The sequence below is a fragment of the Sprattus sprattus genome (genome assembly GCF_963457725.1).
Source record: "Sprattus sprattus genome assembly, chromosome: 9".
Lineage (NCBI taxonomy): Eukaryota > Metazoa > Chordata > Actinopteri > Clupeiformes > Clupeidae > Sprattus > Sprattus sprattus.
Genome location: NC_137928.1, coordinates 19,049,179 through 19,073,552, shown reverse-complemented (window position 1 = coordinate 19,073,552; position 24,374 = coordinate 19,049,179). Strand labels below are relative to the sequence as shown.

Here is a 24,374-nt window from a genome sequence, read left to right as displayed (position 1 = left end):
AAAACACGACCAACTGTTTGGTGAATAAAAAAAAAAAAGCCTGGAAATAGGTTGCCTTTATTTTTTTCCTCTTCCTTTTTGGATGGATGATTCTGCCAAGGTCTTCAGTTTTTATAAACTCTCCTTCAGAAAAAATTACAGGAGATCCGTCTGATGTCTCCCAGGGACACAGCATTTCCCTCTGGTTAACCTTTGCTCGAAAGACAGCAAAAGCAGGGGCTTGCAAGAAAAGAGCATGCTTGTCTCTTGTGGAGCTCCTCACATCAAACAGTGTTGCTACAGCCGCACTGACAGACAAGAACTGCAGCCACCTCCAGTCTCTCCTCAATATAAAAAAATATTAACAATACCGGTCTTATAAACCAATGCATCCAAGGCGCTGGTGATTGAGCCAGTCCAAAATAGCATGCTTGTATCTTCTCCTCTTGCACAGGAGAAGGCATTTATCTGCAGACAGGGCTTACAGATGAAGTGAATGAGAAAAGCAGTGGGGAGAGAAGCGTGTGGTACAGCCACTGGGGAAAATGCTGGCTGTTCCCTGAAGAGGTGCAGAGAGTGGTAGTTAGTGAGAGCAGGTAGTGAGGGGAGTCCTCTGGGCACCATGGTCACAGGCTGCTTTCAGCAGCCGCTCACTTGGCACGGCCCCAGTAGAGACACTGACTCAGGCACAGCACACAGACACCTCATTGTGGAAGGAATCCATATCCGGAAGGCCGGCAAAAATGGCAAGAGCGGAAAGGGTAAAAAAGAAAAAAAAGGAAGTGGGGAGAAAAAAAAAGATGTTTCTGAATGAATCATAGCTGTTGAAAAAAGAAAGTTAGGAGCAAAGAGGAAGGTCAAGATGCTTCCTTTTCTTGTGGTCATTCACCCCCTACCCCACCACCCCACCACCCCAGCCAGTCAGTCAGCAACTCTGAGCTGAATGAGCGACCAGTGAATAGGTTTTTAAGATATGCTCTTCACAGTGGACTAAGAGAGCGGAGTCGCTTTACATTGTGTTGAAACAGACCGAAGCGTGTTGTGACATGGGTGACTGAACGCCTGACGAGTTATGTAGCCGCCACCCCCCGTCCCGTCCTCACTGGTGGCCCTTCAGGGGCTTCCATCCGAGAGGAGCCTCTTCTGGTCTTTGAGGAGCGTAACCGAGCCCCAGCGGGTCCTGAGGCAGCTTGCAGGTGTCACTCCCAGCCTCCCATTAGCTCAAGCTCAAGCTCAAGTGTGTGTGTGTGTGTGTGTGTGTGTGTGTGTGTGTGTGTGTGTGTGTGTGTGTGTGTGTGTGTGTGTGTGTGTGTGTGTGTGTGTGTGTGTGTGTGTGTGTGTGTGTGTGTGTGTATGTGTGTGAGGAGGGGGGAAGGTAGCGGGGGAATCAAGGGCCCATCCATGCTTACAGGAGAGAGACAGGGATCAATAAGCACGAAACACAAGAGCTTTACGCGCAGAGTGTGAGTGTCTGTGTGTGTCCATGTGCGCACGTGACTGACTGAGTGAGTGTGAGTGTGTGTGAGTGTGTGTGTAGGTATGAACAGGTCGGTGTGTGTTCTCAGCCATCAGATCATCTGTCATTTGCGTCACCTCTGCTTCAGCCCTCAGGCCCAAGTTCACCTGTAGTTGGCCACACAATGGCCGTCACTAAATCGCTTTCTTCAGCCACTCTTTGGTGCCAAAGACAACAAAGCAAAGTGCGGTGGATATCTCAGCGCTCCCTGTGGCGAACACTTTCATATACCCCCTCTCATAATGTTATATTAGCCGACGTGACAGAGAGGAGTCCTGAGGATGATGGACAGGGTGAGTCTAAGGGCACGGGAGAGAGACAGAATAGAGAGGGGGAGACTGCAGAAAAGCAAGGCGCGGCACGGCGCGGCTTCACACTCAAAGAACGTGCCTTGCTATAGTCTCCACCCATGTAAACCGTCCAAAGTTTCCATAACACGCTCAGAAAAAATACAAAAAATAAAACATAAAATGAAGGAGTACTGCTTGCATTTGAGGTCTGAAGGGAAACCCTGGGTTGTTTATCTCCGTTAGGTGTGCGCTTGCTTTGTGCTTTGGTGAGTTTCAGTGAGGCGTTGCGCTGGGTGTTCGCTTACCGCTCGGGTTGAACGCCATACAGGATATGGGTTTATCATGGGCTGGGAAGTGGGCCACGACTCCCTCACCATCCGAGTCGTCACTCACCAGGACCTGACACAAAAACACACACACACACACACACACACACACAAAGAGAGAAAATCAGTAGTGCAGCACTGTTTTTTCCAGAGTAACCTAAATGCATTCTGACTTCTTGTTTGCCTTTTCTCCCTCTATTTTAGACCTGGCACCACACATACAGATGCAATTCAATCCTCAGAGTTACATGCAATGTGTTTTTCTGAAGCAAAAATATGGCTTGGCGTCTCTGATTTAAACAAAGAGTCTGTTCCAAGCTGAGCTCCACTGCTCTGACCAACATGGACATCAAGCCCTTCCACATCTCCTCCACCACCTCCTCCTCACCCCCCCCACCCGCCTCGACCACCATCCACCCCGCTCGAACACCCCCTGTGGACCCCAGCCAACCACCATCTCAAGCTGGTCCATGGCACACTGGAAGGCACTGGCATATTTATCCTGGCCACCAAATAAATGCAAAAAAAACAGGACAAGACTTGCCAACAAGATTTTCACAACCTTTATGGACACGGCATCCTCTCACTAACTGACTGACACTGTGTTGCCTGCACACTGAGCTGATCCAGCGCTGCGCTACCACCCACGTCCGGCAGAGAGACCTCCAGAGAGACGTAGTGTTTGTGTCAAACGCCAGACAGGCCCTGGTGCCTGGAAACCGCCCCTGGGCCTGGACAGCGTGGCTCCGGGTGGCGTGAGGGCGGAAGAGTGGAGGAGCGAGGGCCAGCAGCACAGGCTCAGAGGCAGGCAGGCAGGCAGGCAGGCAGCAGGGGAAACCCAACACTGTCAGTGGCGTTATGGATGTCCGGGCCAGATAAATGCCTCTCGGTTTGAAAAAGAGCATATATGGATCTGTAACTCATCCCTTTATGTGCTGCTGTGGCAGGAAACAACTCAGAGAGGGAAGGAGGGAGAGAGAGAGGAAGGTAGAGGACAGAGATAGAGTATGAAATCATGAACGAGGAAGAGAGAGAGAGAAAGAAACAAAAGAAAGGTAAATAGAAAGAAAGAAAGAAAGAAAGAAAGAAAGAAAGAAAGAGAGAGAGAGAGAGAGAGAGAGAGAGAGGGGTAGGGAGGGAAGAGAGCGAAGGCCTTTGAGGGAGGATTCTCTGGTCAGTGGCCCAATGTTAAGTTTTGGTCATGAAAGAGATTGTAACTAAGGCCAGACATCAGGCTTGCGGGGCGAACAGTGATAAATCTGCAGGAGTGTTGCATTAAGGACCAAACTGCTTTTAATAGGATCCAGTCCAAACAAAAAACAGCCTTGCGCTCAAACTGAGACATTTACTCCAGCTCTCCCTCATCCAGAAAAAAAGAAAGAAAGAAAAAAAAGAAAGAAAAAATGCCCTGGTGACACAAACCAGATCCCTTTTATTAAGGCTAAACACAGACAATGTTGTTCTGTAAGGGAATCCTGTACTGGGCTTTGAAAGCGAATTAGCGGATTGCAGGGTGTGTGTGCATCTGTGACTGTGTGTGTGTGTGTGTGTGTGTGTGTGTGTGTGTGTGTGTGTGTGTGTGTGTGTGTGTGTGTGTGTGTGTGTGTGTGTGTGTGTGTGTGTGTGTGTGTGTGTGTGTGTGTGTGTGTAGAAAAGTAAGCCTATTACACAGGGCAGCAGAGGGGTGGTGAGGGGTTGGGAGGAGGTCTCTGTGACGGCCCCTCTGTGGGAAGAAGGAAGGTGGCCTGTTTCTGTGGTGATGGCAGGCCTCGTAGGCTAGACTTTGCCAAGACAGCGGGGCTAAGTAAACAGAGCATTGCGGAGGGAGGCCAGGCTGGCACAGCAGGACCACCAGTCACCAGTTACACCCCCCCCCCCCCCCACCCCCCCCCCCAACACCGACCAGCCCTGCAGGCCCCCCACGTTCCCCAGCTACTGCACCCCTTGCAGGGCTCAGGGAAGAGGCCCCGGCGTGATGCAGAGCAGGCCTGCTGGCCGGAGGCGGCAAAGACACAATGGCTTTCACAGCGGCGGCGCGGGGCAGCTCTGTCCGAACAGTGGTGGCACACAAGCCTCTGGCACGCCAGCTCGGGCCCGACACGACACAGGCCTTGAGACTGGCAGGACCACCAGGGCGAAGGGTGGCGGAGGGGGGGTGAAGGTCGGGCGGTTGGTGAAGAAAGGGAGGGCACCAGATGAAATTGGGCAGTGGCCGGCGGCCTTGGCGTCGTGTGTGGTTTTCGCACCGACGCGCGTGAAGCCTTCCTGAGAAAACGTTTTTCCACCACCGAGCCACTGGAAGACGGGGTTTCATGAAAAAAAATGAAACGACGGAAGAAGCGAGAAGAAGAAGGAAAAAAAATAAGTGTTGAGTGTGGTGAATGGTCGTACGTAAGCAGAATGAATCACACCTCTGTTGGGCCGTGATGTGTGGGGTCGGCCCGCCGCTGGCTCCCCAGAGGGACACACAGGCCCACAAGAACCAGCGGATCTGTTTTGATAGGTCAGACCCAGAGAGAGAGACGGAGAGAGAGAGTGAGACGGAGAGAGAAAGAGGAAGAGAGGAAAACTGATAGAAAAAAAAAAAACATCAAATCTGGTCTAACCTGTCGCGAAGTTTCCAAAAAACAAATAAAGCTCCTTGAATGTGAGAACGGCAAGCATTCAAATGAGCCTGTAAACCTGACACTCTATTACACAGATCCTGTGTGAGGGGATGAACACCTGGTAGCAGTTTCTGGTTACCCACAGAACACCGCTCAAAACACAGCCTCTGCCTCTGTGTCTCTCTGTCTCTGCTGTCGTCTGGACCAGCCTCAGCCTCTCGTGAGTGAGTGAGACAAAAAGCCGTCAGGCTCTCACCTCCTCTGACCTGCACTCGTGGCCCTCTCTCGCTCACTCACACACACACACACACACACACACACAGACACACACACACACACACACACACACAGACACACACACACACACACACACACACCTCCCTCTCTGAAGCCTCAGTGCAGTGTTTGCAATGGACGCTCTCCACTTTCAGAATGCAATTAAATATTATGACCGGCTGTAAATCACCGTGTCGGACGACATCCTCATTCAGGAAAAAGAGCAACATTTCCATTTACGGACAAGGATGATCACAGAAGTCCAATTTTCCAACAGTGTTAATTATCTATGCCAGGTCTCCAATACTGGCCACAGTTACCCAAACACAACGACAACATTGAAAATCCGACACTGGAATTATAAAATGGCCTATGGAGGAATTCCTCACCAATTAAAGGAGAGGTCGACCATTCTAAAACAACACACTTTTTGGCAAATTCATTGAATTGCTCCTCACAATCCTTCAGGAGCATGGAATGGAGGGGTCTACTCTGACTGGTGTTTAGCTCAAATATCAGTACTTTTCACCAGAATCGCAGACTGTACCTTTAATGGTAGTGTTAAACCCACCTGCTGTCATGTACAGTGGGGAAAATAAGTATTTGAACCCCTGCCGACTTCGCAAGTTTGGCCACTTGCAAAGAAATGTGTGATCTAGAATTGTAATGGTAGGTGTATTTTAACAGTGAGAAACAGAATATCAACAAAAATATCCAGAAAACTGCACTTTATAAGATTTATGACTTTATTTGCATTTGATGCAAAAAATAAGTATTTGAACCCCCAAGCAAACAGCAAGAATTCTTGCTCCCAATGGCCAGTTATGTGCCCAAAAAGCACAGATTAGTCCTCATTAGGTCTAACAAGGTATACCTGATCTCAACTGGTGACCTGTATAAAAGAAACCTGTCCAAAGAATCATACTTCACACCTTCAACCTCACCACCATGGGCAAGACCAAAGAGCTGTCCAAGGACGTCAGAGATAAGATTGTAGACCTGCACAAGGCTGGAATGGGCTACAAAACCACCGGCAAGCAGCTTGGTGAGAAGCAAATAACTATTGGTGCGATTATTCATAAATGGAAGCAACACCAAACAACTGTCACCCGCTCTAGGTCTGGGGCTCCATGCAAGATATCCCCTCGTGCGGAATCAGTGATCATTCGAAAGGTGCAGAATAACCCCAGAACTACACAGGGGGAGCTTGTGAATGATCTCAAGGCAGCTGGGACCAGAGTCACCAAGAAAACCATTGGCAACTCACCACGCCGTAATTTTTTGAAGTACTGCAGCACTCGCAAGGTCCCCCTGCTCAAGGAAGCGCATGTACAGGGCCATCTGAAGTTTACCATTGCACACTTGAATGATTCTAGGGAGGATTGGGAGACAGAATGTGGTCAGATGATACCAAAATCAAGCTCTTTGGCATCAACTCGACTTGCCGTGTTTGACAGGGGGGGGAATGCTGAATATGACCCCAAGAGTACATCATACCCACCATCAAGCATGGAGGTGGAAACATTATGTTTTGGGGCTGTTTCTCTGCCAAGGGTACAGGACGACTCCACCGCATCAAGGGGACTATGGATGGGGCCATGTAACATGGAATATTGGGCTTGAACTTCATTCCCTCATCCCCTCCCATTAAAAACACAACCTTAAAGATTTGGAGAGGATCTGGAAAGAGGAGTGGACCAAAATCCCTCCTGAGATGTTTGTAAACCTGGTGACCAACTACAAGAAACGTCTGACGTCTGTGCTTGCCAATAAGGGTTATTCCACCAAATACTAAGTAATTTTTGTCAGTCAGTTTTGGGGGTTCAAATACTTATTTTTTGCATCAAATGCAAATAAAGTCATAAATGTTATAAAATGCATTTTTCTGGATTTTTTTGTTGATATTCTGTTTCTCACTGTTAATATCCACCTACCATTACAATTATAGATCACACATTTCTTTGCAAGTGGCCAAACTTGTGAAATCGCAAGGGGTTCAAATACTTATTTTCCCCACTGTATATAGTGTTATGACATGGTAAGTTGATGTGTATGATGTGGTCGTACCTGTCCCTCTCCGACAGTGTGCAGGTCGATAATGGAGATGACGCCGGGCACATGGGGGCTTCGCCGCGTGGCGCTGTGGGGGGAACCCTCCTCCTCGGGGACACCGGAGGGCAGCGTGCCCGCCAACTGGGTAACCACCTTCCCCACCATAGTCAGACCAGTCTTCAGAGTCTGGGACAGGGACAAAGAGAAATTAAGTATTTATACAAGTATTTACATTCTAAAGTTCTAAGACCAGTCTTCAGAGTCTAGCGGTGGGTCAGAGAAAGTATTTAAGTATTTAAAAAATATATATTCTTGACATAAAACACTTCTCAGTATATTAGGTTAAAGGGAAGGGATGCAAGGAGAGACAAAAGTAAAAGTGTAAAGTAATGAAAACACACAAATCATAAATGTAACACCTTTCTGAACATTTGCTATGGGAAGGCTAGAAAAAGGAACACATTATACATACGGGAATTCATACATACATACATAGATATATTTCTGGACGGGAGATAAACCTTGTCCCAAACTGACACAATTGTAAGGAACACATTCATTCCAGAGTCACCTACTCGCCCTCCTCTTAACCCCCCCCCCCCACTTCCCAACTCTTTCTCTCTGTCCCTCTATTTCAGTTTCTTCTCATCCTCTCTTATCCTTTCCCTCTCTCTCTCTCTCTCTCTGTGTGTTTGCTCAGAGCTGTGTTGATGTGATGCCCTCCCACTAGTGTTTGCCAGTAGCTCCTATGTGGATCAATGGGGACTGTTTGGATTAGCACTAAAAAAACTCCAACTGCAGTGATTAGAAAACACATTAGTGCTGATCAATTAGGAGCCAAACGCTTCTCTTAATAATTGATGGGGCCAGGGCAATTTACACACACAGTCTGTTAGTGGGGCTTGTCTTGTCAGGGAACGCTCCAGAGGGCCCAACAAACGCAGGCGCCACGCTGTATCGACGCCACCGCCTGGCCTGAATGCCTGATTAAGCTCTCCAGGGACTGTGCTGAAACACACACTATACAAGCATGCAGGCAGGCAGGCAAACACTCACACACACACACACACACACACACACACACTTCACACAGAGGATAGGAGAGCGAGAGCAAAGACACAGAGAGCAGCTCACTCCATTAGGTGAAGACAAGGAGGAGACCCCACTTAAGCTGTGCTATCCATTTACTGCAGGCAGGCAGGCAGGCAGGCAGGCAGGCTAAGGAGGGGACAAGAAAGGAGAGAGAAGAGGCTGCAGTGTGCGAGACCCCCCCCCCCCCCCATCCCCGTCATCAACACACACCGGTCCAATGGCTCCCACAGCCACGGCAACAGAACATTGCCGCCAACTCACTCAGTCCAATTGCATCCTCTCTGTCTCTGTCTCTTTCTCTCCCTCTCCCTCTCTCTCTCCCTCCCTCCCTCCCTCCCTCGCCCCCTCTCCATCCCTTTCTCTCTCTGTCTTTTTCCCAATTCTCTCACTCTCTCTCTCTCCATCTCTCTCTCCGAGCGAGTTTTCAGGCAAGAATTCAATTTTTAAAGAGCACCACCCACTCACCCCCACCTCTTTTGTCATTATTGGGTTACACTAAGGGTGCAGCCAGGAGATGCCCCCCCAACCCTCCGCTGCCCCCTCCCCAGCCCTGAGCAGCGGTCCACTCAGCCACTCTGGAGCAGGGCCGGCGTGTGACGGCCCCGGCATATTGTTATAAATTACACTGCTGGCTGCAGACGAGCCGTCTGCGTATCAGGACTTTTTAACCTCATTTCCCCCTCCCTCCCTCCCTCCCTGTCCTCCTCCTCCTCCTCCTCCTCCGCCAACCTTTGGCGTGTTTCTTTTGATGTATGCCACCATTAAGGCTAATGGGCCTTCTCTCACGTAAGCCGTTAGAGCTCATTAGGAAGCGATAGGGCGGCGGGGGGGATACAGATGTGGGGTGCAATAAATCAATGAAGCCACCTCGGGGAGAAGAGGAGAGAGGAGACTGGAACCATATGAGAGACACTGTACTGGACAGGACAGGGCCGCCTGGCTAAATTAATTCTAGCATTGGGGGCGGGGGGGTGGGATTAAATGCCCAGGAGAGGTGATCCCAAGGCTCGGAATCTGCCATTGCACTCTCTGAAAGCATTTAGAGGAAGAGGAGGAGGAGGAGGAGGAGGAGGGCGAGTGTGGAGGAGACATGTAACGTTGCTGCACAGATGACCTCATCGAAAGGCGCGGGAAATGTACCGGGTAAAACAAAAGAGGAAGCGTAAAGTTCTGTGGCGGTATTGGATACGGTTTGCTGACTTGACTGTGTGCACATGTTTGTGCGTGTGCGTGCGTATACACTTACTTTTGCAGCACTGATGACGGTAGCGGTGTAGGACTGGGCATTGTCCCCACAGGCCCCGCCACGCGACTGATGACACCGGATTAACTGCACACGAGAGGGGAAAGGGCACAGACAGAAGGCCGTCACATTATCATCCCAAACATTCTCTCTTCACCACCACCCCCTCACTCTCTCACACACACACACATACACACACACACACACACACACACACGTTCAACTCATTAGCCCTGAGTGTCCCTGCTACAGTCTGGGGAAGAAGATTAAGGAGGGAAGTAAGGAGTTGTGTGGTGGTGGGGGGGGCGCTGTTCCATGCGCCCCCCACCACCACCACCACCACCACCACCACCACCACTCTCTTGACCCCTGGTCTCTCAGCCGTCTCCAGCCCCAGCGCTGTTCATCTCGGCTCTCCACAGGAACACACTCAGCCCCTCAGTGCAGCCTGCCAGTCCCCCCGTCGTCATTACCTCCGTCCAGACAACGCCGTCCCATCTGTCCATTACCGCACTGGAGTGGCCAGCCTCCGTCAGAGCACCGCCGCCCCCACATACCACCCTCTCAGAAGGGGACCCACTCCAGAAGACTTTGCCCCAAATTACATTCAAGAACTCCGCTGTTATCTGTTCTTCAGTCGCTCAGAGTTCTAGTATTTATTCATTTTGAAAGGGCAATGTCTAGTGATGAAAAGAGCATGCTTTTGGCAGAGGGGTTCTGGGGGCTGCAATAAAAATATAAATTTTAAGAATTGTGAATTTATGAATCTCAGAGGACGCCCCACAAATGGGTGAGTGGGAGGGCGCATCTGGCCATTGCTCGTAATGCGCACGGCGCGTCTGATGTCCTTACCTTGTTCTCGGCATAGGCTAGCCATCGGGCCCCCAGAGCGATTGGGTTCAGGTTAGGTCCAGGGCAGGGATAGCAGCCTGCAAACACAACGGATAAGGAGGGCTTTACACTCAAGACACAGATACATTGTGTAAAACATAAATTAAATGAAAATCTATTTTCCATTTTGTAAAAAAAAAAAAAAAAAAAAAAAAGTGTGTGGAATGATCTTCCCGTAGCAGGCATTGCTTTAACCACACATGGTCTGATGTGTATAAAGAGGAACTGTTTTGGACATTTGGAAACCGAGTTAATGTGTTTGTCTCGCTAAAAATGTTCTCTGCGTAAGCCCATGTTTAGGGAAACTTGAGTGGGGTGTTCTCAAAGAAGGATGATGTGGGCTATATAGGGAGTCAATGGCACCAGTGCCAGTGCCTTAACAACACACACGAATAAACGTACAAACGCACACACACACACACACACACAGATACTGTAAACGGTAAACACTCTAAGCAGCACAACCTCCCACACTAAGTCCAACAAATAAATAAATAGGCAGATTTGCTAGATGACAGACCTCCATAAACAACAATGAAATGCTTACAGTTAGACAATGTGTCAGATGCAAAACATACAGATGCTCTCTCTACCGAACACACACAGACACACAACACTCTCAGCCCACATGGCACACTCGCACACACACACACACACACACACACACACACACACACACACATAACACCATTCTCAGCCCATGTCTCTCACACACACACACACACACAAAAAGGTCTTATGAGTGCAGATCACGTAGGAGAAAAGTGCGCTGACAGTAATTTAGAGCTCAGAGTGCAGATGAAATGTATGCAGACAGTAATTTAGAGTTCAGAGCCGGGGATCTGAAACCGGGCAAATAGGACTTGAGGTAAGCCACAAGTGCAGCAATGCAAAAACCCTTTTGTGCTTTTCCAGTGCGGAGGGAGCCCATAGAGTGAGATAACATGTGTTTAACACATCCTGTGTGTAGGGCGCCGGGAGGGAAGGAGCGGACAGGGTCTGTATTTGGGGGGGGGGGGGGGGCAGTGTGCCTGCATGTGCGTGACCTAGAGTGTCTCTTTGTGGGTGTGGGTGTCTAGTATAGGGAAGAGAGGTTTTGGGGAGAGTGAGGGATGCGTGTGTGTGTGTGTGTGTGTGTGTGTGTGTGTGTGTGTGTGTGTGTGTGTGTGTGTGACCTTGAGTGTGTCTTTGTACGTGTGTGTGTCTGGTGGAGGGGCTCTGGAAAAGGGGGACGTTTTGAAGAAGCGGTGGTGGGGAGGGGCTCAGTTTTGTTTTCGAATCTCACATCTATCCCGAGAAGAAAGTCAGTTTTATGCGAACTCCAGGCCCGAAAGTTCCTCAGACACCCCAGACATAAAGATTCATGGACACATACTACTAGCACCAGCACTGTCTTCCTCTCCAACCTGGGACCTGAGCCGCCAGACAGCAACAACCAGAGGGGACGACCTCAGCCAGCCACTCCTGCTTAATCTTCATTAGTGTGTTTGTGTCTGTCTGTCTCCCCCTGTGACTCTTTGTTTGCGCTCGTTCCTGCCTTTACTGTGTCCGCAGACCACGTCTCCACTTTATGATGCGGAGGATTCACCACTCTTATCCCTACATGCGCACACCCCCACCCCCCCGAAAAAAACTATTAATGATGTAGGGTTATTGACTGTGCACATTTCCTGTGGCGCAGACGGGGACGGGGAAGGCAGACAGACAATGAGCACCATTAAAATCACACTAATGGCAATTTACAACAGGCAAATTGCTTAAGTGGGGGGTAAAGCAAAGGCCTGTTTTTTTGTGTGGTGGGGTGCGCAGGTGCTATGCAGTCTGGGCCAGTGAATTTATTGTGCGCCAAAGAAGAAGGGTTTTGGGGGATAGTATCTAAACTAAGAGGGCCTTCCTACAAATAGTCAGAAGGTATTGGCTGTAATTAGAAAGCGATTTTATTTATTTATTTATTTGCTCCCTCTTCCACCTTTAGCAAAGAAAATCAAGATGATTGACACAGAGCATAACATTATTATAGTTTGGGTAGACAGAGCATAACATCGGGGGGTGGGTGCCTTCTAGTGGGGCAGAGTGCCAAGTTGCTGTGCAAGAAAGCTAATATGATAAATAAACAGACATGTGGGTCTGGGTTATGTCTGGCATTGTATTGATACAGTAGAGCAAGAAATCAGCGGCGATACATGTGGTGCTCATACCCATGAGCTTGTTTCAATTAGTCTGATTGGAGCACTAGCTTCCATTCAAGGTAATGCATGCAGTCTTTGTCAAAAACAATTCTCGGGGTATTTAATGAAAAAGGAAGCATATTTATAAAACCTGAAACAAAATAATCATGATAAAACATTTAAAGAATTTCACAGATCCCTCGAAATCATGTCATTACAGGAGGTTTACAGGCAATTTCATCTTCTTCTGAAAACAAAATCGTCTTTACCCACTAAAACCTTAAGCCTTGTCTCAGATGCCTGAACAACATGTTTTCCTTAACTGAGTGGAATTCATAGGCTTAATGAACAAACTTCCACAATTATCCAAAGAGCATCGATTTCACACACTTACTTGTGACAAAGAACTTTTTTGTGAATGTGCAGCTGTCAAAAGCTGCAATCTTCTCTTGCAAACTGACCACAAGAATCCTGCGTGGAAAAAAAGAAATCCAGTTTCAACATCTCTAATAAAACTGTGGGCTGTGGAGTGTACGCCACAGTGTGAGAGATATTAAACAGAGGGAGCAGAGTACTGCTAGCCTTACCTTTTGTTGCAATGTAGATCGTAAATAGGGGTTTTGAACTGAATGGATTTGACCATTTCCCCTGTCCTCAGAGAGTAGAGGTCCACACAACAGTATGGTGGGCTTGTCCTGGAAGACAAACACACACACACACACACACAGAGAAAGAAAGAGAGAGAGTAATGAGAAACACTCTGAGATGGCTGGCAGCATCCCTAAAATCAGGCAAGGGCCAAAAAGGCTTCTAGTAGGCCAGAACCGGCTCTGGGCCCTGGGCTCTGGCAGTCAGCGTGATCTGTTTCATTGTTTCAATGTTTCACCCAGAGGACAAGCCCAGATGCTCACCCTTTGACACTCCATCAAGAATGCACCCCAATCATTTAGTCGTCATCACTGTATTGGAGGTGAAGAGAGATTCTGAGCACATGTGCATCAGCTCATAATCCTTGTCTACAGCACGACTACTTTGAACTTTTCCCAACGATCCAGAGCCATTAGCCCGTGCTTTAAAGATGCATGGGACACCCTAAATGTATGCTCTGAGGAACACAACACATCTTCACAGGGTGGAATTCAGGATGTCGTTTACAAGGAAGGAAATCAATAGGTGGAGCGGCAAACTGTCTGTCTGTCTGTCTGTCTGTCTGTCTGTCTGTCTGTCTGTCTGTCTGTCTGTCTGTCTGTCTGTCTGTCTGTCTGTCTGTCTGTCTGTCTGTCTGTCTGTCTGTCTGTCTGTCTGTCTGTCTGTCTGTCTGTCTGTCTGTCTGTCTGTCTGTCTGTCTGTCTGTCTGTCTGTCTGTCTGTCTGTCTGTCTGTCTGTCTGTCTGTGATTGAGAGGGTATTGTCACCAAGGCTAGACTTTACAGTTTAAGAGCGATGTTCACGTTTTTGCAAAGGCATAATCTTCCCAGCACTGCAGAGCTTCAGCTGTTCAGAGGTCTAGTAAATCACGTCTTCACACGGCCTGCTACCACCCCCAACACCCAACCCCCCTCTTCCCAGCGTCAATAAGGTTATAATATATGTCTGCCTTACTAATCATTAAAAGTGTTCTTTTCTCGTTTTTATGATGGAAAAGATCTGGTTCTTCCATTCATAACGCTGACAGACACAAACACTGGAAGAAATACTGCGGGGGCAAAAAAACTAAAAAAAGCGTAGAGAAAATGACTGTTTTTCAAAATATGCACATATCAGTGCATCACAAAGTGCCCGAGACATCTCTAACCGGCCGCAAGTTGTCAGAGAACATGGAAACACTTAGACGTTAAATGAAAAAAAGCTGCTACACGCTCTCTGCATATGCTACTTGATAGCGCTGCATGTCAATGATGGGGGAGCAGGGAGTTCTTAATTTTGTAATAATTCCTCCACTGGGGGACTCCATGAATACAGTGGTATTGAGGCACAGCCAAACACAATGTGCCCTACTTCTCTTTTTTTATAAGCACTTCTCCAAAGTGTTGTGGTCACGACACTCAGCTCTTACCAGAAAGACACAAATTCCAACACTTGCTGTGTACATGAAATATGGCGGCTCCATGTGCCAAACAAGGTTTCTGTACGACCCAGGCCCGTTCCGCATCTCTTATTCTTCACTCATCTTAACCCTGCAACTGTTGGCCCAGGAGAACGCCTTGCAAACTCCTGAAACACCCTTCCTCTGCCAGACGCAAAATCATCAGAGCGTCCTTGGATAGATTCCCTCAGTGAGGAGCAGGGTGGGAGGGTTAGGAGGAGAGCGTCTGGAGCTGACCAGGCTGTTAGCTCTACTTCTCCTGCAGCCTCACTCTCTGCTGAGGGACAGCTCTACCGTGGTGGCAGGCGGTGGAACTTGGAGCAGAAGCCTACGAGGGATTATGGGTGTGCGTGTAAACGCCACAATCTGCTGCGACAAGCCGCGGATGTCTTGCCTCAGACACGAACGCAGCTCAACATCACAATCATAGCATCTCTCTCGCCCTTCCTCACCCTCCCTGTATTTTACTCCCTTTCCATCTCTCTCTTTCTCTTTCTCTCTCTCTCTCTCTCTCTCTCACACACACACACACACACAAACACAGAGGGGTGAGAGGGTTTCACAAGCCAGAGGCAGCAACCTTGGCGCCTCTGAATCCTCAGATCTCCCAGCCCATCTGAGCCTGGCCAGCAGAGCAGACATAAAACACAGAGACAAAGACTGTTTGTGTGTGTGTGTGTGTGTAAGACAGAGAGAGAGAGAGAGAGTGAGAGAGCGAGAGAGAGAGAAAGTGAGAACGAGAGAGAGAGAGTATGTGTATGTGTATGTGTGTGTGTGTGTGTGTGTGTGTGTGCACGTGTGCCTGTGTGTCTCTGCACACGTGTGTCCGCCAGTGTCCAGCAGACATTTGCTCTTTCAAGATGTCACAGAAAAGCCTGGCTGCTCTCTGCAAAAACACTTTCAGTAGAACACTTTTCCCCCCTCAGCTCCAAAGCACTGAGATTAATAGAGGGATTTAACTTCTCCAACTTGTCTCATGGTCAGCGTCCATTGATTTCAGAATTGCCAGGGTCAAATCAATCAAATTTAAAGCGTTTTAGAGCAAATATAATACAAAAGATATGCTTCTAAATTGATTAATGGGGCACTGATGGCCTCTAAAAGAGAATCATCGTGCCACTCACTTCAATTGTTTGCGTTTTTTTGATACTAACAAATGGCCTAGTTCTAATGGAGGCAAGCATTGACATTTGTAATACAATTTCCCCACTCTGAAAATCCGACAGCTGGGGTTGAAAGTGAGGCTAAATTACAATTAACATTATGAATCATGTCGAAATGTCAGACTTGCACATGTTAAGGTGACGCTGGGCACCATTCTCTGCCCCTCTAATATGACTGTTGTGATCCCGTCGCATCCAAGCGTCAATTACAATTCTCCTAACCGATCAGTCAGCCGGGATTAATTCGGAATCAAATTTGTCAGATGTCCTCGACTTGATTCAGCAGGCAGTGTAAGGCAGAGAAATGTACAAAAAAGGTCCCAAAACCATGTGACGAGACAAAAGGGGAAACACTGTGTATATCCTTTGCAAACACATATTTAAAATGGGCGAGGGCGAGGCAGAATGGCTTTGACCTACTGAGGAAAGGTCACGTCTGCTGGAGTCAACATCCTCGTCTTGGCTCATTTGAACTTCACAACGCTTCAAACATGGATTTCCTCAACAGCAATTACTCCGCTAATTACTGGGTACAAATGCTATTAACTGGCCACGGAGCACACCTGCAAAATCCATCACCCTTGAGAATGGTAGTTCTATTAAAGCCGGCATGTTCTGGACTTCCATCACTCAACTGTGCTACCAGATTGGAAAACTCTCTCCGCAACAGAATACTTAAGGACGTTTTACAGCGATGACTTTCTCTTAATTTTAGCAACACTCGGGTTTACAATAGTTATTATGTCCATTATGTCAACCGGCTGCCATTTCATCACTTGCGCATTTTTATAAACTCATTGACATCTGTTATTCCAAGTCACAATCACGTGTGCTCGGAGCCATACGATTGGACTGTAGAGAAGAGTTTTAATCCATACGTTTTATTAAGCGGAGTTAAAGGAGCCTGAAAAACAGGGGCACATCTCATGTGGTGAGACTAGCGAATGGGAGGCCTGGAAATGAACGAGAACCAGGGCAAATAAATTCATTTACAAGGAGACGTCATCACTTTCTGACTGCAACTACTTTACGAGCTTCCCAAATATGAACAGACAATTACATGCTCTGGAAACGCAAAACAAATACTGCCTTTCCTCAAAATCCCAGCTGTCTTTCCTGGAGACCCGGCTGAGAAACCTGAATGTGTGCCTCAAAAAGAGCGATTCCCCAAATATGAATGGGTCGCTACTATCTTTCACAACAACCTAATTATATAAATCTGTCTTTTAAACATTTAGCTATGGATTCATGGATTGTACATAGATGAATAAATTGGCTCACTACGTAAAAGAAAAAAAAAAAATCTTTTTGTGGTCTTTGTAGAAATAAACTTGCTCATTTCAGACACATTAGAGAAGACTAACACTCTTTAAAAGGTGTTTAGGAGGGAAAAACAAAATAAACAAATGAAAAAATGCTATTTGGACTTGAATCAATCCCTCAAGCCTGTGTCATATTGATTTATAACAGTTATTTCTAAGCCAAGAAGAAAGAAAAAACACACAGATGAAAACAATTACACTATTTTTGCAGGCAACAAGTGAGGTGGGTGGTAACTGAGAATTTTTTTCAAAAAATATCCTGTCACAATTCTTCGAGCTTTTCCTCTCTCGCTCATTCTCTCTCATTCTCTCTCTCTTTCTCTCTCTCTTCCTTGCTCTCCCTCTCGAAAAGCTCAACCCTCAACACACAACAAACGCTGGCCACATCAGAGGCTGCTTGGGGCCTGGGGGGGGGCCTTTGATTCCGGCATGCCGCGGGCATTAGCGGGAAAGTAATTAGGGTAAAAAGTTCAACCACAGCTCCATGTCTGCAGCGCTGCCAGAAATACATTTCCTCTCCTTTCGCCGGGGCTCGGCTGTATATTACCCCACTCGGGCATATTGGAAACACATTGCAACGGAGAGAGGGAGGCCGTGATCTGCCTCCTCCTTTGGGTCCTCCTGCTCTGATGGGCTTTCTGGTGTTTATGGTGTTTAATTAGTCTCTGTGACAGCGATGGGCAGGTTGGGTGGGTGCGGTGGGGAAAGCGACGGGAGCCTCTGCCCGCCACTGAGGCCTCTTGATACCCAGACTTTAGTTTCACACTCGCAGACAGAGGGCTAGCACGCAGCGCACCGCATGAATATTTATCAAACCACTTGTATGTTTGAGACATACAAGTTTGAGTTTTTCTGTTGTCAGAATAATACTGTGGTTTTTTTCTGCCAACTAACTGTCTGAGCTTAATGAGAAAGTTTGTGATGCATAACAGTGATCTGGCGCTAGAGTGGTCTTTTCCTATTCCCGTTGTGACGATATATAACTTGTTAAACGCCAAGTAAATGCAACACTTTGCCAAGGCTCAGCATCAACCTCACAGCCCCTGTGATGCATACTGATGTAGTCATTTTTAAAAATGGCTTAATTTTTAAAGGATTTTTGAAACAGATAACTCAAAAATTGTCATCTGACATACTTTCATATAATTATATTATAAATACATACACATACATTCATACATACAGACAAACATGTTAAACATTAACACAATCCTGCTTTATATTGTCTATACACACACTTCACCTTCACCCGTTTCATAACAAATTAAATCACTGGTGCTGAAGCAAGAGAGAGAGAATCTAAAAAGGGGTTCTCTAAATGCAAGTAATACACTATAAAAATGACCACTGTAAAGTAAGACCGTATGCATAAGATATAAAATCATCACATGCAAGACATTCACCAAGGCCAGTCCCAAAAAAAATATGCCTAAAAAATTATAACATATTCCCACGAATTCAATTAATCATGCAAACCTAACCTAATTCTTAATTAGGTTCATTAAAGGCCATTAGGGTGTATTGCACCTCTCCTTAGTGTTCTCATTGCCCATTCAGCCAAGGTTGTTTTTACCTCTTTTGAGCACACAGATAATGTGGAAGTGACAGTACATGGAAAAGCGCTTTAAGATGAACACTCTTCAAAAGGCAAACTTCAAAGGCTTGGGGTCGGACTTTCCCTGTCCTTGGAGAGCTGAGTTATATGGCCCTCTAGGTTGAGTGAGGAGCAGATGATGGGAATCTAAGTGGTGCACCTGGCTGGCTTTTTCCAAATAAAGTCAACTGTGATTGCATCTAGCATTCGTAGTCACGAAAGGGGACAAGGCAGAGGAAAGTCAGCAAGTTCATCAAATTGAAAGTGGATTGTGATGCTGTACTAAACCGTCACATTGAAAGCCTTTATGTCTTTCTAGGTGACAATAAGGGATAGGGAAAGAGATATCAAAATTAACACAGAAATGGAAATTATATATTTAAAATATAATGCTACTGCATACATAACTATAGCTAAGCTATTTGCTGAATGTGTCAATGACCAGTGAAGTGATTGATTTCAACAAGGATGACTAGCGTATATAATACATTTATATAAGACATATAACATAAGACAAAGTATAAATCAGATAAACGTAATGAGGAGATTTGAAAACTTGTTTGCCCTTTCTGTACCTCTTCCAAACTACTATATTGGCATGTTCAACCATCTGTCGATTTAATATTCAGTACACCTCCAGAAAGTATGTGTGGAAAAATCTATCACATATATCACTGTTTAATAAAAAAAAGAATCATATTTTGTTGTGTTACGAGGGATTATTGACACAGGGAAAAGGAACCAGTGCAACTTCCAAGCCCCTTTATCTTTCCCAGTGTCATTTCTGCAGTCTGTAGCAAAACCCTGCAAGCTCTGCATGTGCACGCCCTCCCTATCGGCGCAGACAGTGTGGCAGTGGGGGTGAGCGGCCCACAGGCCACAGAGGCGCGTTTATCAGCCAGCCGGCAGGATAACACCGCAGTCCTGCGGCCGGCCTCGGCAGATAATGCCCCACACATGCCTCTGGGTGAGTGCTGAGGGCAGGGAAAGGCACAGCCACCAACCCCCCGGAGTGGTATCACAGGGGCTCTTAGTGCAACGGTAGCCGTGGACTGGTCGAGCCCCTGCTGATCTGGGTGTGATAGCGAGAAAAGAACAGTGTCATGAGGCTTAGAGCATCGCTCTGCAATCCCCTTAATCTGCTGCCCCCACTAATACAAACGCTTAGAGATTTCAACCATTTAATACACTTTAGGAGGGATACCTCACATCTAATGTTTAAACCTGTCATGGAAATGCAATGAAAAGCACAGCTTAATATCACAATAGGCTTTCTGCTAAGTCTCTTTAAAAATATTTGCTGGGACGAGCCGTGGATATTTCATTTTTCCCCCCTCCTCTCCTCGCTTTTATTTATTTATTTTCACAACAATCATGTAATTAAAATCCAAGCATTACGTGGCAGAGGGACTTTACATGGCTTTGGATTTAAACAGTGAAAATTAGGGACACTGTTTAGCAGAGTAAATCCCAGGGATGACACTTTGTTTCGCGTGCGATGTGTTGTTCACTGCTGCTGCTGCTGCGGCTGCTTTCTGGGAGGTGGAGGTGGGGGCGTTGGAGGGACTAAGCACTGCTCCCAGCGGGGCAAGCAGCACAGAGCTCCAGAGGCCTGGAGAGCGGCCCTCTGACAGCCGGCCAGAAGCTGGGTGGCCATGGGGACCGTCCAACGGAGACTCTGGGCCAAGTGGGGAGGGTGGACCTGTGCCGGGACCTCCACGTGCCCTAGACCCCTGCTTACAAATCCAGCAGTAAGCTCCACAATGACCGAGGACTGTATTTGTGAAAAAAAATCATGCCCACATCCTCTCCATGGAGATCTGGGACTGGAAAGCTGGAAGAGGAGGGGGGTGGGGGGGTTTGTGCCTGGATCGACGACTTCACTTCTCCACTTCCAAAGAACAAAAGCAGGCTTCTTTGTCACTGAACTTTTAGCCTGAGAGCATGTTCTCTGTGTGACGCCCACAAATACTTAAAAAGCTCCAATTCAGCCCATTCAAATCGTCCCTCATTGCAGGAGCATACACGTATATCCACTAATTTTAATACGTGCAGCGCTAATTAAAATGAAAGAAGAACAAGTAAAAAAGAAAAAGAAAAACAACGCTAGGGTGGAAATCCATTCCAGATCGGAGGCCCACCAGGATCGAATGGCACATGCATTCTTTACTAATTTGCAAACCCCACTGGCGTTGGCATACGGCATGCAGGATGAATATGCAACTTTACTGTCAGGAAAATCTCTAGATCCATACGTTGTTTGGACTTAAGACATAATCCTTTCCATTGATAAAATTATGTTGAGTGCGCCTGGCTGGAAGTCTGCGAAAAGGCAGGGCCGGCACACATGCTTTTTCCCCTCTCTGGTTTTCCTTTAATTTGCAAATCTTGTAATCTAAGCCTAAAGCTGACTGAACCAACTTCTAAACCAGCTCTGCAGTATCGGCCAAAAGTCCAATCTGTTTTCCATTTAAGTGTCAGGACGGCATCCTTTCTGGTGGTTGACAAAAGCTGTTATTTCAAAATGATTATACACTGAAAAATTGTGTGAGGACTTCAGGATATTTATGAAGTATTCCAATGAAGGAGGAGAGAGAGAGAGAAAAAAAAAGAACCTGAATATTTAGAGAGGGCTACATTTTTTCCCCTCTTCTTTTCTTTCGTTTGAATGCTACATTATTTACCAAACACTTCTGCTGGAACTGTGCAGCCCCACCATTCAGCCAGGGGTTAGGGTTATGGTTTTCAACACGAGGCATGTTTTCAGCATTAGCGCAAAAAAAGAAAGAAAAGAAAAAAATATATAATTGGACTACAAAGCCAAACCCTTCCAGCTTGTCTGTGTGTGCGTGTGTGCGTGTGTGCATATGTATGTGTGTGTGTGTGTGTGTGTGTGTGTGTCAGGGGCAGACACGGCATGTTCCGAGTGCCTGCAAAGCGCTGGAGCCTTGGAAGCGTCCAGGGACGGTGGTCTCCATCAAAAGCTTGCTGAAGACAGACTTCCTTATTTTATTTCCCGAGGAGGAAATATCGAGTTAAGTTGCCTCGCTGTGGAAAAGGAGCGTGCTGCAGAGGTGGCAAGCCAACCAGTGGGAGTGGAGGGAAGTGGAGGAGAGAAGAAGAGAGGAGAGGAGAGGAGAGGAGAAGCACGCTGCTGGGCTGATGGGCATATGTTCTCCCTTCCCTCATATGGCTCTCTCCCTCTCCCCCTCTCTGCACCACACTTCTGACAAGCCCATCACTTCCCTCTGCCCTGTTCTGCCGCTGCAGGGCACGGCGTGGTCACCTGGGGCCGACCGCTCAGCTTGCAGACTCCCCGCCTCCGGCCAGACCACTCTGTGGCCAGACCCCACAGCCCATCTGATTGGCCCTCTAATGCTGCTTAATGCATAGAGTAAATTATAGGTTTTCAAATGTACTTAAGATTTGTACCTCGTAACATCTGAATATCACACAGAATGGGACCGGCCCTGAGGCTGGCGCTCGATTTGCACTTAAGAGAGAGAAGAAAAAAAAAACGGGGGGAAAAGTCGTAAAAATGGACAACGACGGAACATTCCATTAGCACATGTAGTTCACCTCGTGTTGGACAAGTTTTAAGATGTCTGCTCTCAGGTTTCACAAGCTCACTGGCTTCTCCAAGTCCATCATGTCACTGGAGCCCTCTTTCGGAGAATATAAGCTATGAACTTCGTTTTTTATGACACCCGAATGAAAACGCTTCGTGTCAAAATGGCTTTTCACTCCACACCACTCCCCCATCCGAACGCTTTTAATAAAAGGCAGCACAACTGCTCAGCGGCACAGTGGCACCATCCCCTCCATTCCCTCTCCACTCTCTCGCCACTGTCATGCAGACAAAATGACACAGGCGAGAGGCGCTATCAATCCACAATCAGGAGGCGTCCAGCACAGCAGGCTGTGGCCTCTAGCTGGAGCCAACCATGTGTCTGTGTGTGTCTGTGTGTGTCTGTGTGTGTCTGTGTGTGTCTGTGTGTGTCTGTGTGTGTCTGTGTGTGTCTGTGTGTGTCTGTGTGTGTCTGTGTGTGTCTGTGTGTGTCTGTGTGTGTCTGTGTGTGTCTGTGTGTGTCTGTGTGTGTGAGAGAGGTGGCGAGTGAACACTGACAGACTGGATAAAGAGATGGAGAGGATATAGAGAGAGAGAGAGAGAGAAAGAAAGAGAGAGAGAGAGATGGATGGATGGAATGGATAAAAAGGAAAATAACTTGGATAGAGAAAGTTAAAAGAGAAAAAGTGAAACCTAGGGACACATGACTGTACACAGATGAAGGCCCACTTATCCACAGACAGGACAGTACAGATGAACAGCAGACAAGAGGGAGGGGGATTGCTCACTCCATCCCAGGACAGAGAGGCCCTGCTCAGGCCACGAGCGCCACTCTCCACCAACGCACTCACCCTGAGGACCCCGTGCTCTTGCATACACCCAGCAGAGGCCTCTTCTCAGCAAAGCTGTCCGTCTTCAGGGGACCTGCACGCACAGAGGAGGGGGGGGGGGGGGGGGGGGTTAGAGGGGGTGGTAAACGACAGAGAGGCATATTGACAAGTGGCCGGGGGAAAACAAAAACACAAAGAGAAACATTCATTAGCAGCATGAGCACGCAAAGGCTCTTGTCTGTAAGCCAGGGCCAGTCAGCCACCCACCCACCCACTCCAGCACCGATCCAGAAAAAAAAAAAAAAACTGCCACTACCACCACAGGAAGTATGTTGACTACATTACAACAGCTGCTCTGTAATCAAATTAGGCTTTCGGAAAAAGAGAGAGAGAGAGAGAGAGAGAGAGGGGGCGGGGGGGTCAGAGGACAAAATATAAACAAATAAATAAATAAAGAAGCCACTTCTTTCCTGTCAACTTAGAGACTCATCTTCTCTGACCACAAAGTAATTCTGGGTTCGCAGGAAGACTTATGGAGGGATCAAATGAAATTAAAATACCAGCATGCAAAACATTAGGGGAGAGACAGTGAACAGAAACACCACTCAGTGCAATGTGTTGAACTCAAACCATCTTTGCTCCGACTAGGGCTGCAACAAAAACGAAAAAAAAAACGAAAAAAGTCCTTCAAAGCTTTGGAGGAGCCTTTGTCTGACTGTGTTCAATTTTGTCAGGGGGTTTGGTGGGGATTACAGCATGGCAAATGGCCGGTAGGCATATTTCTGGGTGGAGAAAACATGTTGCATCAGGGCCTGCAGATCCCATATTTACCTAATTTTACTGATTTTAAAGAGGGGGGTAAGGGTGAGAGTGAGGGTTGAGGAGTGAGGGTTGGGGGTTGGGAGTGTGGGGGCGTCCAATCCTGTCCAGATTGAACAAGATGTTAGGCTTTAGCGAGGCTGTAATTTGGGATGGCCATGCCATGACAGTAATCAGATTCAGGAACGCGGAGATCCCGCGGCGTGGCGTGTGAGCACAAATGTGCCGCTCTCCTCTGCTTCCAACGCTTTAAAGGGCCTCGTTTCCCCCCTCGCTCGCTTTCCCCTGCTCTGTCATCAGCCGTTGCTGCTGTAACTGCTCACGGTATTGAATTAGAAGACAAAATATGATGGCTTTTGGTGGCCGACAGCTGCCTTCCATTTCGACGTCACAATTAAGAAGGGGAAACAAACCACTTCGGCCGCTTTTCAAGTGGCTCGGGAGAGATTTGTTGACTGCGACGGTTCGGCTTTGAAAATGACAGGGTATGCATGCGGGAAAAGTGTTTCTTTTTTTTCAATCCCTCTTTGTGTTTTGTTAGGCTAAATATTAAA

At 47.4% G+C, this 24,374-nt stretch overlaps 1 protein-coding gene across 2 annotated transcripts in view; it reads right to left on the bottom strand.

Annotated features, from left to right (window-relative positions):
* bcas3 (BCAS3 microtubule associated cell migration factor) overlaps window positions 1-24,374 on the bottom strand; it is a 247,424-nt gene that overhangs the window by 206,868 nt on the left and 16,182 nt on the right. For both annotated transcript variants that reach the window (XM_080844199.1, XM_080844198.1), the window contains exons 7-13: window positions 23,023-23,095; window positions 13,027-13,134; window positions 12,834-12,910; window positions 10,233-10,309; window positions 9,384-9,467; window positions 7,061-7,231; window positions 2,091-2,184 (exon numbers count right to left, since the gene is read on the bottom strand). In XM_080844199.1, coding sequence (XP_080700325.1) covers window positions 2,091-2,184; window positions 7,061-7,231; window positions 9,384-9,467; window positions 10,233-10,309; window positions 12,834-12,910; window positions 13,027-13,134; window positions 23,023-23,095 — 684 coding nt within the window. The remainder of the gene's footprint in view (window positions 1-2,090; window positions 2,185-7,060; window positions 7,232-9,383; window positions 9,468-10,232; window positions 10,310-12,833; window positions 12,911-13,026; window positions 13,135-23,022; window positions 23,096-24,374) is intronic.